The following is a 14,941-nucleotide window of genomic DNA, read 5'->3' as shown; positions in this document are numbered from 1 at the left end:
CTCACTCTTCCTCCCTGGGGAACGTGACATCGAAGGTGACGCCTGGTCCGCATTAACACACTGCGTGCCCCTCAAAAACCTGTAAAATGAAACTTAGAGATGTGTGAACTTATACAGTTAGTGGGTATCAGTTATTTTTTCAGGGCCTCCAGAGAATTCCACATGCTTGTCTTGAAAACTCTTAGCTTTGATGATACCTAAGACAAAACATTAGGAACCCTCGTGCAGCCGGAATGGGGCACCGAGACCTCCAAAGCCCCATTGAGGCCAGCGGTCAGAGGCCATCCCGCACGTGCTGGGTCAGAGCGCCCCAGAGTCTGCAGGGCTTCCGCAGCAACTATCACACGTCCTGGGAAAGCTAATGTCGCGTTTGTTTCACACCTGTACAGGTGACGGCAGCCAGAATTTTGTCCTGCCAAGTGGAATTTCAGGTGAATTTTCAGTTGGTAATGATCTCGGAAGCTGCAGGAACACTCAGGCCACCCAGGAGCAGATGTATTTTTAGCACTGTGTTCATTATCGAGTTGGGCTGTGCGTGTACAGGGCGTGTATTCACTCCATTTTATGTTCTTTCCCTTCAGATTAAAATACGTGAAGGCCTCGCTGCAGTGTTTGAACAAGGTAAGTTCAAAGAACAAGTGTTTGAACTGACACGTCAGTGGAGCTGCCCAGCGCCCTGCTCTTGGAGGAGTGGGGGAGAGTTCACTCACTGACCCACCTCCCTCCAGGGCCAGGGGTTCCTGCCACCTCCCCCTCACCCCTGAGGGGCTCTGTACTGCGTGTCTGCGCTGCCCGCCTGCCCGAAACCCACCCCAGCCTTTCTCCGGCCCCCCGTGCTCTGGGCGGAATCCGACACCAACACCTGCCATCCCAGAAAATGTCTTTGTCGCCTGCCCTTTTGTGTGCAGGGGGCCTCGGGGAGCCAGTGGGCCCGGGGCCGCCCCCTTTTTTTTTTGTTGCTGAGCCTGGAGGAGCGGGGGTCTTGAGATGGGCCGATAAGATGCAGCACGTGCGGGCCGGCCTTTGACCGCTGGCCTTAATGGGGCCTTGGGGGCCTGGGCTGCGGAGGGCAGGTCGTCCTGGGGCTGCTGAATGGAACAGCTGGGAGAGGAAGAGCAGACAAAAGCTGTGGGGTGCAGAGGGCAGGGAACCCCAGCATCGCTGCGGTTTAGGACCCAGAGGGCAGGCTGGCCATGGCAGGTGTGACCTCCGTGGGCCTCCTCTTTCAGCCTGGGTCTGGGGTTCGGGCCCTGCCCAGCAGCCTGACAGACAGCAGGCACCTCGCAGCAGAACCTCTCGGGGTGGCCCAGGCTGTTCCTCCTCGTGGAGTCACGGGTGGAAGGGAGACCGGATGCTGAGGGTGACCAGGAACCAGAGGGTGATGAGGATATGAATGGGCAGGTCAGGGAGCGAACTGTCGTTTATGACCCACATCGCCCAGTGGAGCCGGGCACAGACACCCTCCCTCCTGAGTCGATATGAACAGGGAGGTGAAGGTCTGGATTTTGGGGTTTATTGCAAGCGCCACCTCCTCCCCCTAGCAGGCCCACTGCACAGGGAGTTGACCCTCGAACCCAGCTGCTTTTTCTTAGCCCCTCCCCCAGCCATGGAATTGTTCCAACCCTGGGCTCACTGGTGCCAGCCCCCAAGGTGACACGAGCCACAAAGCCCATGTTGGCCAGGCAGAACAGTGTACATTCCTCCCTAGTCATGGGGATTCACGCAAAAGCCTTTTTTTTTTTTTTTTTGCTGGGACCCCGTATCTCCTAAGGTGGCCAAGTGGGGCTCCAGGGTCCTTTGAACACTGGCTTCTAGCATGAGGAAAGGCCGGGCGGAGGCAGCGGCTGTCAGCGGCCAGGAAAGGGATCACCCTCTCTGTGGCCAGTCTGCTCCGTCCGCGGCGGCCACCTCCCCGTGGCATGGGGTGCAGTGGGCATGGTGGGAGCCAGCACAGGCCAGGGATGTGCCAGGGGAAAGGTGGGGACTGGAGGGATACAGGGGACATGTGGTGCGGTCTCCTGTTCTGGCATGACCTTCCTGGAGCCCTGGTGGTGGGGGTCACTGCCCTGAGATGCCCAAAGGCCACTTCGCAGTGAGAGCTTCATGCTGGTCCAAGTTGGCATTGCCCTGCCCACCTGCCCTTCTGCAGTGCGGGACTGCGAAGGCCGGCCCCATGGGCCTCCTGGCTGGGGTGAGGGAGTAAATATTTCCCTTCTGATCCAGCAATACTCACACCTGATATCGCATCTTTGAACATCACTTTATCTCTAGCATTTACTTGCTTTTCTCCCCCACTTGCTTCCCTCTCCCAATGGATCTGAATTCAGAGTGGGTGGAGTTTCTGTCCATGGGGATTCTCCAGGCAAGAATACCTGAATGGGTTGCCATTTTCTTCCCCAGGGGGATCTTCCCAACCCAGGGATCGAACCTGGGTTTCCTGCATTGCAGGCAGATTCTTTACCGACTGGGCTATAAGGGAAGCCCTAGTTCCTAGTTAATGACGTGAAATTGTATACAATTTGAAGTGAAGGTGTTCAAGCTGGAATCGTATCTGGGATTGAGTCAGGGGTGTTCTCCCTGCTGCCCGCCCTGATTGCCCACACGCTGACGTCCTCAAGGGGCCTGGGGTGATGTCCGTAACCAGCGCCATCTCCACCTTGGATGGCAGCATAGCTGTGCTGCTTTTACCAAAAATCAGCCTGTTTTCAAAGACAAAAACAGTAGAAGAGAGATTCACAACTCCTCTCTCTGCCCGACCTTCCTGGGACTGGAAGGAGGCGACAGTAGGGACCAGGCTTGGGACATCTTAAGGAGCCTATTTGGGGAACAAACCTGGGGTAGGCAGTCTCCTCGGGTCCAAGCGTGTTCACAGGTATTGGTTCCAGAGGCTCTCCCTAGAAACGAGAAGGTCAGGTCCGAAAATGAAAGGAGATGCTGTCTGTGAATAAGGCCACTTATGTAAATTAATTTCAAAGGCCAATAATGAGAGAAATGTCAGGCCAAAGCCTGAAAGTGAAGCATGTCGGGAGAAGGCTAGAGAGCCTGCTTTTGAGGAAGCTGGGGCGAAGCCCAGCAGGGTTTAAAAATAGGTTATTAGGAGGGTGATGAAACGGTCCTCCCTCGAAGCAGGGCCCGGGGGACCCACCTCAGCAACAACGGCCGGGTGTTGCAGCAGCGGGCGCCTGGGTTCCTGGAGCAGCCCTGGGGATGGGGCTTGCGCAGGCTTCAGCTTTGTTCCTTTTTCTCTCTGGGACCCAACAGCTGTAGGCACTTCTGGACTTGTTCAATTAGTCCTGACCTCCTGTCTCAGACCCTTTGGGGAATAATCGAGCTGTAAGTCCTGGTGTAAAGTATCAGCATGTAAATCCATGTAAATAATAACACGACGGAGCCACAAGCCGCCCCTGACTTTTTTTTCTTGTTCTTTCACTGATTCTGGGACAGCCTTGCTCTGTCGCCCTTGCCCCACACCCACAGTGTTAATGGTGCCTCTTCTCTTCCTTCTTTACTTGAGGATTAGATGTAAGGCCCAATAAATTTCGAAAAGATTCACAGCTCCTTTTGCACTACAGGAAGGTCTAGAGCAAAGGCTGGGAGGAAAGACCTTTCTAGTCTGGGTTCATCCAGCAAACGTCCCTGCACACGTGTGGCACCAGGCGGGGGTCCAGCCCTCTTCCTGGGGACGTGCCACATCCTCCCCTCCACCCTGTGCTCACGAGGGCCTCCCTCTGCTTCCTTCCAGGGCCCTGGCCGCCGGGCTGAGATCCCCTCTATGGTGCCTCTCGGGGAGGAGGAGCTGGAGGAGACTCCCCCACTTCCCCATCTGAACCCCCAAACCCAGACTCTGGGAACCTCACTGCTCTGCCAGTGTCCTCGGTGAGTCTCCCCACGTACAGGCTTCTGAACTTGAGGAGGAATCCCACCGAAATGCTGCGGATCAGATTCTCAAACTAGGCGGTGGCATCTCAGGAACCTTGGGCTGTGAAAGAAGAGAAGTCGCCAACAACCAGAGACGCACCCACCGTTGGGGCTGCCCCAGCAGAGGGAACGAGAGGAGGTTCCAGGCTCCCCGGGAGAGCGGGGGGCAGCTGGCTCTGTCCCCCAGGAGTCTCCTTTGCTTTGTAAACTGTCCGACGTTTCACTGTCCCGCTCTTGGAGGAGGGCTTCCTGCATTGGTTTTGCTTTTCCTTCTGTTAGGATTCACGGCTGGCCTAAAATTTCATCATCATGGAATTGGCTTTCCCCAGGGTCTCGAGCCTAGGAGAAGTTCTGCCTCCGTTGCTATGTATTTTCCACCTGGTCCCCAGTGTCCGCTAACCAGGGAGAGCGTTCCTGACTCTGACCCTGACCCTGACCGTGTCCCTGCTGGAGACCCTCTACGTGGTGATGGTGAAGCGCCCGTCTCTGGGCGCTCAGGTGATTCTAGAAACACAGGGTCCTGTCCCTGCAAAAGCTCCTTTCCCAGCCTCACCCTGTGGTAGGGCCCCCCTGCCCCTTGTTGGGAGGGGTCTCCCACACATTTCCCGACACACCCAAGCTTTAGGGGGACTGAACTCGAGCAAAGGGTGTGATCCCTGCTTTGTACCTATTTGGCTGCCCAAGGGAAGCCTGTTGTGGCTGTGTGTTTTTTTTTTTTTTTTTTTTCAGAAAGGGAGGAAGGACAGCCCCACTTTCCATTTATGCTTGTCAGGTGCCCTTGCTGGGGTTGGGGTGTTGGCGGCTGGCCCTCTGCTAGTCACCGAGGCCCTCGGGCCATCTCCAGAGTGAGCCCTGGGCCCAGAACAGGGGAGCCGCCAGCTAAGGGCCCAGAAAGGTCTCCGTGCAGGGGCTTCCCGCCCGGCCTGCCGTCGCCTCTCCACTCCTGCACCCACCCAGGGGTGCCCCCAGCCTACCCCTTGCCCACCTTCCAGCTGGGCCCTCTGAGCCCCCTTGCCCAGCAGAGCCGCCACCTTCCCTGACCCCCCACCGCCCAGTGGGCTGGTTCCTGACAGTGGCAGGGGGAGTGGGCAGACCCTGGAGATGGTGAGACAGGATTCAGAAGGGCTTTCCTGTTAGAAGGAGGGGGACTTCTGATTCTCCAGGGAGCTTGTTTCTCTGCTTTACAGAGAATGGCAGGTAGGGCTTGAGGCCAGGCCCACGGGCAGGGGGTGCTCAAGCACTGTTCAGACCTGAGAGAACCCGGTTCGTTCCAACAGAAGCAGCTCTCCTGGCTGGTCTGTCAACGGTTCGTCCACTGATGGCGGGCTTGGTGGCAACGTCAGTGGTGACTAGAAGTGACCGCCTTCTCTGTTGTGTCAGCAAATGTCACAACTCTTGTCCTCCCAGGCACTGCCCCCCACCCCCCAACCCCAGCTTTGAGTGACTTCGGGTTTCTGCTCAGCATGGTCTGGCCCACATGGCCCCAGACTCAGGTTCTGCTCCATGTGGTTCCTCGATCCTACAGGAGGGGCATCGTGTGTTCCTGAGTCCTACATAAGCTCTGGCTTCTGGGAGAACATGTCACCTTCAGGCTCTGGACAACCCCTGTAGCAGAATTCTTAAACTTGGTTTTAGGACTCATATTGAAGCCCCCCCCCCCGGATTCCTGCCCCGTGATTCCAGTCCTCCTGACCTGGAGTGGGAAAGGTGGTTGTAGGTAGCAAATACATAGACTTTCCTATAATCCCAAAAGATTCTGACCACCCTATGACCCCAAAGGACAGCTAGCAGTGTGACGGCTCTTCTCAGTAACAGCTTTGGTTTAGAAACACAGGGACTCTAGTGACCAGGTTTTTTGCTTGCAATCATGTGCACTTGAATCACTTTTGTTATTTGGGGTGGAAAATCGAAATGATCAAGTTTTCTTTCTTTTTTTTTTTTTTCACTTAGAAAAGCAAATATTGAGCTTCTGTAATAAATGCCTTTCAGCAAAATTTCCAAGCGTCACTTATCCGGTGGGCACCCACCTGAGTCACCGTGCTGACTCATAACATTAGTAGGTCAGTCATCCGTAAACACAAGTGGCCCTTGCTGGCCCCAAATGGAGAAGACTCGCGGGCTTCCAGGCACGGCCAGGTCTTCTGCCCGCCTCTCTGCATGTTGATTTCCATCTGAAGCAAAGATGGTGATCTCTAGTCTCACTGAGTAGGTGTTTATACTTAAAAAAAAAAAATAGTAATTCCACAAAATGATGACATTTTAAGTAGTAAAACCTTGATTAGACAGCAGTAAGGACTTGCAGTTTGAAGAAGGGACTGTCACGGAGTCTTCCTGTGGTTAAGGAAGTGTCTTCCCAGCCACCACAGGGAAGGAGGGGGCCTTCAGCCTTGACTCTGAGAGAGGCTGGCTGGTGGGACCCTCATCCTTACCATGAGATCCTTTGGATCCTTAGACAATGCAGGTCACATGTTCCTGACTTTCCTTGGGAGTGATCACCCACACTTCATCTACTGTCATATCTGCAGGCAGGAGGGGTGCTTTCACGATGACTGTGACGTCTTAGATGTAACTGTGTTACCCTCATAGCAACTGAAGGGGAATGTCCACACCCAATGGGAAATTCCACAGGAAACAACCATGTCTTCATTGCACTCAGTACCTACGTATGACATACACGTTAAGTGAATGTTTTCTTGTGTTTTCCAGGTCTACAATATTTAGTCCATGTAAATGATAGAATTTGATAAATATGGTAAATTAAGTTATAAGGTGTCATTTGATTTCTCTTTTGCTGTCTCATGTTATTTAATGTTCCTGACGCTCCACACCTGGTTTGTGCCTATGTCGGTGTAGACCGTGCCTGTAAGCCACTTGGCAGGCACGGTGCCCCTCGGCAAGGGGCCTCGCCCCCAAGGAGCACACGGCTCACCAGTGGCCACTACCTGACTCCCCAGTTTGTCCTCCCTCTTTAATTCTGATTTACTGTGACGACTCAATAAAGTAGAAACACAGCACTCACGTGCCATATGCCCCTCGTGTTATCATTATAGTTGGAAGGAAAATAAAGTTTATCCTGGCATCTAACAGAAGATGGTTTACATTTTTATCAGATTAAGTTGTTCAAAAGCATTTTTTTTTTAACCAAAGCCTTAATAAGTATCCAGAATAGTAGCCAGGATGGATACAAGGAGGTTTGCTGATGTGTTGTGTAAAACAACGACCTCTTGGTTCATAACCTGGAAGCCAAGATCAGCGTCATTGCTCTCCTATATCTCAATGTCCCCGCTTCTGCATCTTCTCCTCTCTTCTGCATCAAGGCCCACAGTGAGCCCTGGCTTTGGCCCCCTGTCTCCCCAGAGCAGCCCTCTGTACCAGTCACTCTTCCAGGGGTCTGGAGCCCCTGACTCTGATGAGCAAGGGGCCAGTTTGGAGGCTTTGTCTTGTGAAGAAGTGATAGGGTGTTATAACACCCCCTGTTGGTGCAGCTGAAGCCCACTTGTGGCCTCACCTCAGGACTCTAGCCATCAACCATCACATTCGGACAACCTGGCCAGGTGGCCCCTACCAGCATCCTGGGCTACTTCCATATCCTGGACAGCAGGGAACTTCCAGAACATTAGACAATCAAGCTTTGCAGAAAGCATCCATTTGTCCATCTGCAAATATTTGCCGAGTACCTGTTGCTTACAAGACATTTAGTGACCTCCATGGGGAATGGGGATCCAGCTGCTGTCCTGGGAACCAAGTAGAGCCTGCATCCTTTTGGCTTTTTAATTTTTTTTAAGCTTTTGACTATTAGCAGGAGCTTACTTTGGAGGTATGTTTTGCCTTTAGTGCTTGGTTCCTCATAAAAGGGAGCTGGGTGATTTTATTTGTTAGGGAGCCTTTGTAAGATTCTGAGTCCTACCCACCTAGATTCCTATCAGTAGGTGTGGTGGGACCCCATCATCTGTTTTCTCCCCCGCAAGAATTCTGCTCCTTACAGAACGAGGGAGAAATTAGGAATTCTCAGTGGTTAAGACCCCTCACTTTCACTGCCAAGGGTGTGGATTTGATCCCTGGTTGGGGAACTAAGATCTCACAAGCCATGCAGCACGGCCAAAAAAAAAAGGAATTCTTAGTAGCCTCCCTTCTGGACCATGTCAGACATGAAAAATACTGACTAGATTCATTCAAACAAACATTGCTATCACAGATATCAGATGACATTATGTGATCAAAATTCTCTTTAAATGTTTTTTAATTTTTATTTATGTTTGGCTGTGCCATGGAGGCTGCAGGATCTTAGTTACTTGACCAGGGATCAAACAAGCACCTCCTGCAGTGGAAGCACAGACTCTTAACCACTGGACCACCAGGGACGTCTCCCAAATTCTGCCTAAAACACTAACTTAGGTAATGAAGAATAAATGAATAAATTCTGTCAGGGACAAGAATACGGTTCCCTGTGTGTCTCGGTATAATTTCCGTCTTCCACTTACATAGCCCACCTCACCCTCCAGCAAGATGCGTGTCAGGTTGGACAGAGCATCTTTTCTATAAATAGGTCATGCTCACCAGCTTCTAGATCAACACGGGGTCCTGGGGGCCTGAAAATTGGAGTGTGGCTCTCAGGCGGGTGTGAAGTGGACAGGGGCTTGCTATTAGAGCTTCTGAAAGGACATTTCTGACTTCAGAAAATAGTCTGGCGAAGAAAAGCTTTTGTCCGTAAATACTCGGGGACTGCATTCTGCTGCTACGATGGCAGAGGTTAGCACTTCTGATCAATATTCTTCAGAAAAGGCCGCCGGGCTAAGTGCAGGCAAAGGGCTGGATGCCTCCCTCCCTCCAAGAGGGCACAGCACACCCACAACAAAGCTCTTCCCCACCCCACCCCGCCCCCCATACTTGGAACCAGCGAGGACGGCGTGTGACTGGCATTGCCTCCCTCTCCCTTTAAAAAGCATCACCTTGTCTTGTCCTCCATGTTGATGGCTGATTATGGGACACTGGAAACAGCTCCCAGCATCACCTTCGTGCAGGGAAATCTTGGCATCCTCATTTTCGGTATGGGGAAAAGGAAGGCCTGGCCCTGTCCACTTGAAGGGGACGGCAGGTGCCAGGAAGAAAATGCAAAGGCCAAAACTGTGACCTCTTAGGACTTCCCTGGGGGTTCAGTGGTTAAGACCCCACATTTCCACTGCAGGGGGCATGAGTTCGATCTCTGGTCGGGGAACTCAGATTCCACATGTTGAGTGGTAAGGCCAAAAAAACAGTGGCCTCTCTTAAGGAAGATTGATTACTGATCAGCACTGAGATTTTAATGAAATAGCCAAAGTATAGATTTGTACTTTACACTGTGTGTTCTGTACTTTTTCCCTTCTAAAACTAATTATCTGCCCCCCACGTGAAACCCCTGATCAATAAACAGATTCTCTGCAGATTAATGCAAACTCATACAAAGACACGAGCTTTCCTTTTTTATAGAAATAGCATCCAACAACACACATCATTCAGTAACTTCCTCTCTAAGTTTTGAAACATGTCATGGGCACCCCTCCTTTAATTAATCCTTCTAATAGGTACGTATTATTCCATCATGTAGCCACACTTTATTCAACCATCTGAACATGCAGACGGTCTCCAATGTTTGTTATAACAAATGCACCAGTGGTCAACACCATCTCATCTTACACATTGACATATAGCTTCTGCTTATATTTCTATAAGATAAATTCCCAAATGTGAAATTACTGATGCAGAGTATAGATGTAATTTCTTTGTGAATTTTATAAAAGTCTTTTATCTTTAGCTTCCTGTTCATTTTCAGTGGAGCTCAATCTTTTCTCATGTTTCTTTACTAACTATAGATCTATATTTGTGAATTTTGTGCTTATCTCCTCTGTTAACCTGTTATGATCTTCATATTTTTCTTCTCAATTTTTATGTAATTAAGTTTATAGTGAAGCACACCTTTTCATAACTCTTAAGGTTCACTATTTTTTCAAGTTAAAAATGTAAAGTATGCCAAAAATTAAAGAAAGTAGATGTAATTTTAGCCCTAATAGACTATTAGAAATCTATAATATCCACTTTGGAGGTCTATAAAAAAAAGCAAAACAAAGACCAATGTCTTCCTATATTACCCATCTACTTAAGAAAAGGAAACCTTGGTGTTTTTTTTTGTCTTTTTTTTTTAACTGAAGTATAGTTGCTATGCCCACTCCAGTACTTTTGCCTGGAGAATCCCCATGAACAGAGAAGCCTGGTGGGCTACAGTCCATGGGGCTGCAAAGAGTCAGACACGACTGGGCAACTAAGCAAGGCACATGGCTGCTATGCAACATTATATGAGTTATAGGTGTACAGTATAGTGATTCACAGTTTTTAAAGATTATACTCCACATGTGGCTATTGTAAAATATTGGCTATGTTCCCCATTTTGTGGAATACATCCTTGTAGCTTATTTATTTATTGGGATATAATGTACACCTGAAACTAAAGGCCATTGTTAATCAATTATACCCCAATAAAAATTTTTAGAAAGGAAACATGGTTTTAAAGGCAGGCACACAGGTAAAAGGTAGAATTTCAGCCCCAATAAAGTGAAGCCTTCATTAACTGAAGACAGTGAAGGCCTCCGCTTGGCTTACACACCCAATATTTCCTTCCATGATGGTACTCCAAGGAACTTCCTAACTTTGAAGGCATTTCTGAAAATCCTAATACATGCATCAAAATACACCGTGAAACCACGTTTTATTGCAGGTGGAGAGGAACATGAGCCTGGGAGTCAGACAGCACTGCATTCAGTCTGCAGGCTCCTTGCTTGGCCTCCAGCCCTCGAGTCCCAACCTCTCTGAGTCTTTGCCTCACCTGTGAGCTAGGGTAACAGTACTGACCATGGTGGCTAGCCTTGAAGATGGCCCCAGGGGCCCATCACTCTGGTGCTCACACCTGGTGTGATCCCTCCTGCACCGACTCAGAGAAAACCAGTGGGACCAAGAAAACACAGCACAAGTGATGGTGTGAGTCTCTAAGGTAAATCATAAAATATTGCAGCTTCCACCTTGGCCCCTTGGATGGCTTACTCTGGAGAAAGGCATAGTGAGATGAGGACACAGGGCAGTGCTGGGGAGATCGACAGCCGTGGGACTGAGCCATTCTGGAAATGAACTCTCCAGTCCAATGATCCCTCACTTGACTGCAGCCCCAGGTGACATCTAATGGTAACTTCATGAGGGATCCTAAGCCGGAACCACCCAGTCGGGCCACTTCTGAATTCCTGACCCACCAAAACAATGAAATATAATGAAGGATTATTGTTGTTCTAAGCCACTAGGCTTTGGGGTAGTTTGTTGTTCCACAGTTGTAGTCATTGGGACATGGACCCAGTGTTTGGAAGATGCTAAGTTACAGAAGGCATGTACATAGGACACATCCTGATGGTGTTTTAAATGGTTTAATGGGTGAGATGATGATAAACCCTGTTTCTCTGGGCCCTGACCACATCACTTCATGGGAGGAGCACTGGGTCAGGAAGCCAGACATCCCTCGGGTTCTGGTCTCTCTACATCTCAGGCAATGAGCCTTGTGATGTTGGGCAAGGCATTCAACATTCATAGGCATTTCCCTCATGTCCAGATTAATGAATTTGAATACCTTCCATACAGAGTTGATGTGGAGAACAAATAGAAAAAATCACATTCAAGCATCTAGAAACCAGACAATGCTCTAAAAACAAAAGGTGTATACCAGTTATCTGCTCAGTTCAGTTGCTCAGTTGTGTCAGACTCTTTTTGACCCTATGGACTGCAGCACACCAGGCCTCCCTGTCCATCAGCAACTCCCAGAGTTTACTCAAACTCATGGCCATTGAGTCGGTGATGCCATCCAAACATCTCATCCTCTGTTGTCCCCTTCTCCTCCTGCCTTTGATCTTTCCTAGCATCAGGGTCTTTTCCAATGAGTCAGTTCTTCGCATCAGGTGGCCAAAGTATTGGAGTTTCAGTTATCTGCTACTAGGCAACAAATGCCCCCCAAACTTAGTGACTTAAAACAACCACCACTTTATTACTCTCTCATGGTTCTGGGGTGATGGGGTCCAGGTGGGGTCTCTCGTGCAGGTATTCCGAGATGGTGGAGGTTCCAGAGTCAGGGATTACCTCCCTGTGCCTCTGGGGTTGATCCTGGCTGTTGGCTGGGATCTCATCTCAGGCCGTCAGCTGAGCACCGATATGCGGCCTCTGTGTGCAGCTTGGGCTTCCCCACAGCATGGCATCTGCCAGTCCCAAGTGAGCCCTGGGGAGAAACTGCCTGCCTTTCCCTCTCCTGGTCTCAGAAGTCACAGAGTCACCCCCACTGCACTTGATTCCAGGAAGCAGCCACAGAGGTTTCAAGGGATGGGCCCAGAGGCCACTTCTCAGTGGAAAGTGCATCAGAGAGTTTGAAGAAATAGCTTTAAAACCTATACCACCGGGTATGAAAAGAAAAGTTTAAACCAGTATTCTCTCCCATCCAGTGGCTGGAGCTGATGGAGATCAAAGGACTTCAAATAACAATGATCATGAGCGAGTTCTCCCCAGCACTTGACCTGAATAACTCAATCTCCACTGTGGCGTGGGCGGTACTTGGCTGCAGATGGCCGGACGCACCCTGGCCAGCTGAAGGAAATAAATGATTTTCTCGGGGCTCTTGGCTACCCCCCACCCAGACTGTGCCCGGGTGCTGCACGATCAGACTTTGGGGCTAAAAGAGCCAGGAACAACACCCAAATCACCCTGCCAGCCAATTTCCACTGCAGCTCACACCAGGACACTGGGCCTTCCCCGAGGCCACCCCCAGGAGATAAGGATCAAGGCAGGGGCCTGCTGGTGGGAGTGGACTCTGAGTCTCAGATTCGGGGTTGGAACTGCCCCCCAACTCCCAGCCCCGCTTTCCCCAACCTGGATATCACCCTTGCTTGAGTCTGAGCAGGGATGCCCAGCGGCCTGGGCTCTGAGATTTCTCCTTCTCACACTCTTGCCAGTTGCCATGGTTCTGGGCTGGCCTGTTAACTCGCCTGCAGGTGTGGAACAATAAGTGGTTTCCACAGCCAAGTGCTTTGAGAGCCAGAGCGGAGGCAGAGAACTGACAGAAGGTGGCAGGGACGTGCCGGCGCTGGGTGATGTCTTTGATGCAGTGCTGCTTCAAGCTTCATCTTTCACAAGGAGCTCGTCCGTTTTCCCTCTTACCGTCTGCACCTGGAGCACATGAAAGCAAAGCGAAAATGGTTCAGAATCTGTGAATTCGGTGCGGCGGTCATGCCAGCGTGAGAGCCTTCGTTACAGGGCTGCATTAGCCTGTTTCTCAGGAATATCGGTTATTGGAGTTTGGAGGTTGGGCAGTGTAGAACGAAGAAGTTTTCTCCAGTGGAGGAGATAGGAGGTGACGTGAAATGATGACATACTTGGCTCCTCTCTCTCTGGCTCACCCAGGTGGTTTCAGGCCGTTCTTTTGGGGTCAAATTGGCAGAACACATCAGTTGTTTTCACGATTTGGGATTAGAAGCGTGTTATTTCCTTCTGCTGTCACATCACGCTCCGTGACAAGGTCCCCTCAACAAGGGGATGCAGCCAAGACTCTGCATTTTACTCTCCACTTGAATTCTCCCATACAGACACATCTGCCCACTCCCAACAGTTTAATCTCTATGAACCAATGACTTTCTTGCTCTCAGCTAAATTTCCCCACGTCCTGGTCATGCCACCTCTTTGGGCTCTTCCGTTTCCCATCAATACAACCTCACAGAGTTATGTGAGAAATCAGTGAGGAATTCATATCAGTAATAAGGGTTCGATGAATTTTCCCTGGTAGTATTATTGCAAACTAATCAGTCCATCATTAGAGTTAGTAGTCTCTGGTTAAAACTTCAAGCCATCAAGTCTTCCCAGGCCAAACTTCCTGCCGGCGGCAACAACTGATAACACTCTCTGTGTGATGGAGACCCCAAATTCCACCGGCACACATTAAACACAAGCAGGCACACAGCCTCACCCCAACACCCACCTCCTGGGGATCTTGTGCAAATGCAGATTATGATCTGGCAGGTCTACAGTGGAGCCTGCAACTCTGCATTTCTACGCAGCTCCCAGGGATGCAGGTGGTACAGGTCGGTGGCCTACACTTTGAGTGACAAGACTCTGAAAAATACATGCTAGGAAAGTACAAGTTCTCCACTGTCGTCGTAATTGAGACACGTATGACACTGTGTTGGAAGTCTCACCTAGAAAAAAATTTCAAGATGTTGGGAAGTTCTTTTCTTGATTTTTTTTTTAACTGAAGTATAGCTGATTTACAGTGTTAATTTCTGCTGTACAGCAAAGTGAGTCAGTTATACATATATATACATTTTTTATAATATTCTTTTCCATTGTGGTTTATCATAGGATATTTAATATAGCGTACACATGTGCTAAGTTGCTTCAGTTGTGTCCGACTCTTTGCAACCCTATGTACTGTAGCCTGCCAGACTCCTCTGTCCTTGGGATTTTCCAGGCAAGAATACTGGAGTGGGTTGCCATTTTCTACTGTTGGGGATCTTCCTGACCCAGGGATCGAACCCGCGTCTCTTATGTCTCCTCATTGGCAGGTAGGTTCTTTACCACTAGCACCACCTGGGGAGTCCATTTAACAGATCCCTGTGCTATATACAGTAGGATCTTTGTTTATACATCCTATATGTAAAAGCCAACATCTGCTAATCTCAACCTCCCACTCCACCCTTCCCCCAGTCCCCTCCCTCTTGGCAAGCACAAGTCTGTTCTCTATGTCCGTGAGCCTGTTTCTGTTTCCTACATTGGTTCATTTGTGTCATATTTTAGATCCTACATATAAGTGATGTCATATGATATTTGTCTTTCTCTTTATGGCTTATTTCACTTAGTATGATAACACCTAGGTCTATCCATGTTGCTGCAAATGGCATTGTTTTGTCCTTTCTACTGGCTAAGTAATATCCCATTGCATTGCTGTATATGTACCACATCTTCTTTATCCATTTAT

At 49.8% G+C, this 14,941-nt stretch overlaps 1 protein-coding gene across 4 annotated transcripts in view; it reads left to right on the top strand.

Moving 5' to 3' along the window:
• Nucleotides 1-5,914, top strand: part of RALGAPA2 (Ral GTPase activating protein catalytic subunit alpha 2) — a 271,212-nt gene extending 265,298 nt beyond the window's left edge. For all 4 annotated transcript variants that reach the window (XR_009690052.1, XM_061126464.1, XM_061126463.1 and 1 more), the window contains 2 exons: nt 582-621; nt 3,743-5,914. Coding sequence is in view for 3 of the 4 variants with exons in the window: in XM_061126464.1 (XP_060982447.1) it covers nt 582-586 (5 nt within the window). In the remaining variant the exon portion in view is untranslated. The remainder of the gene's footprint in view (nt 1-581; nt 622-3,742) is intronic.
• Nucleotides 5,915-14,941: the final 9,027 nt, after the last annotated feature.

The sequence above is a fragment of the Dama dama genome, chromosome 23 (genome assembly GCF_033118175.1).
Source record: "Dama dama isolate Ldn47 chromosome 23, ASM3311817v1, whole genome shotgun sequence".
Classification (NCBI taxonomy): domain Eukaryota; kingdom Metazoa; phylum Chordata; class Mammalia; order Artiodactyla; family Cervidae; genus Dama; species Dama dama.
The sequence above is the reverse complement of the archived record's forward strand: the minus strand, read 5'-3'. Positions and strand labels throughout refer to the sequence as shown.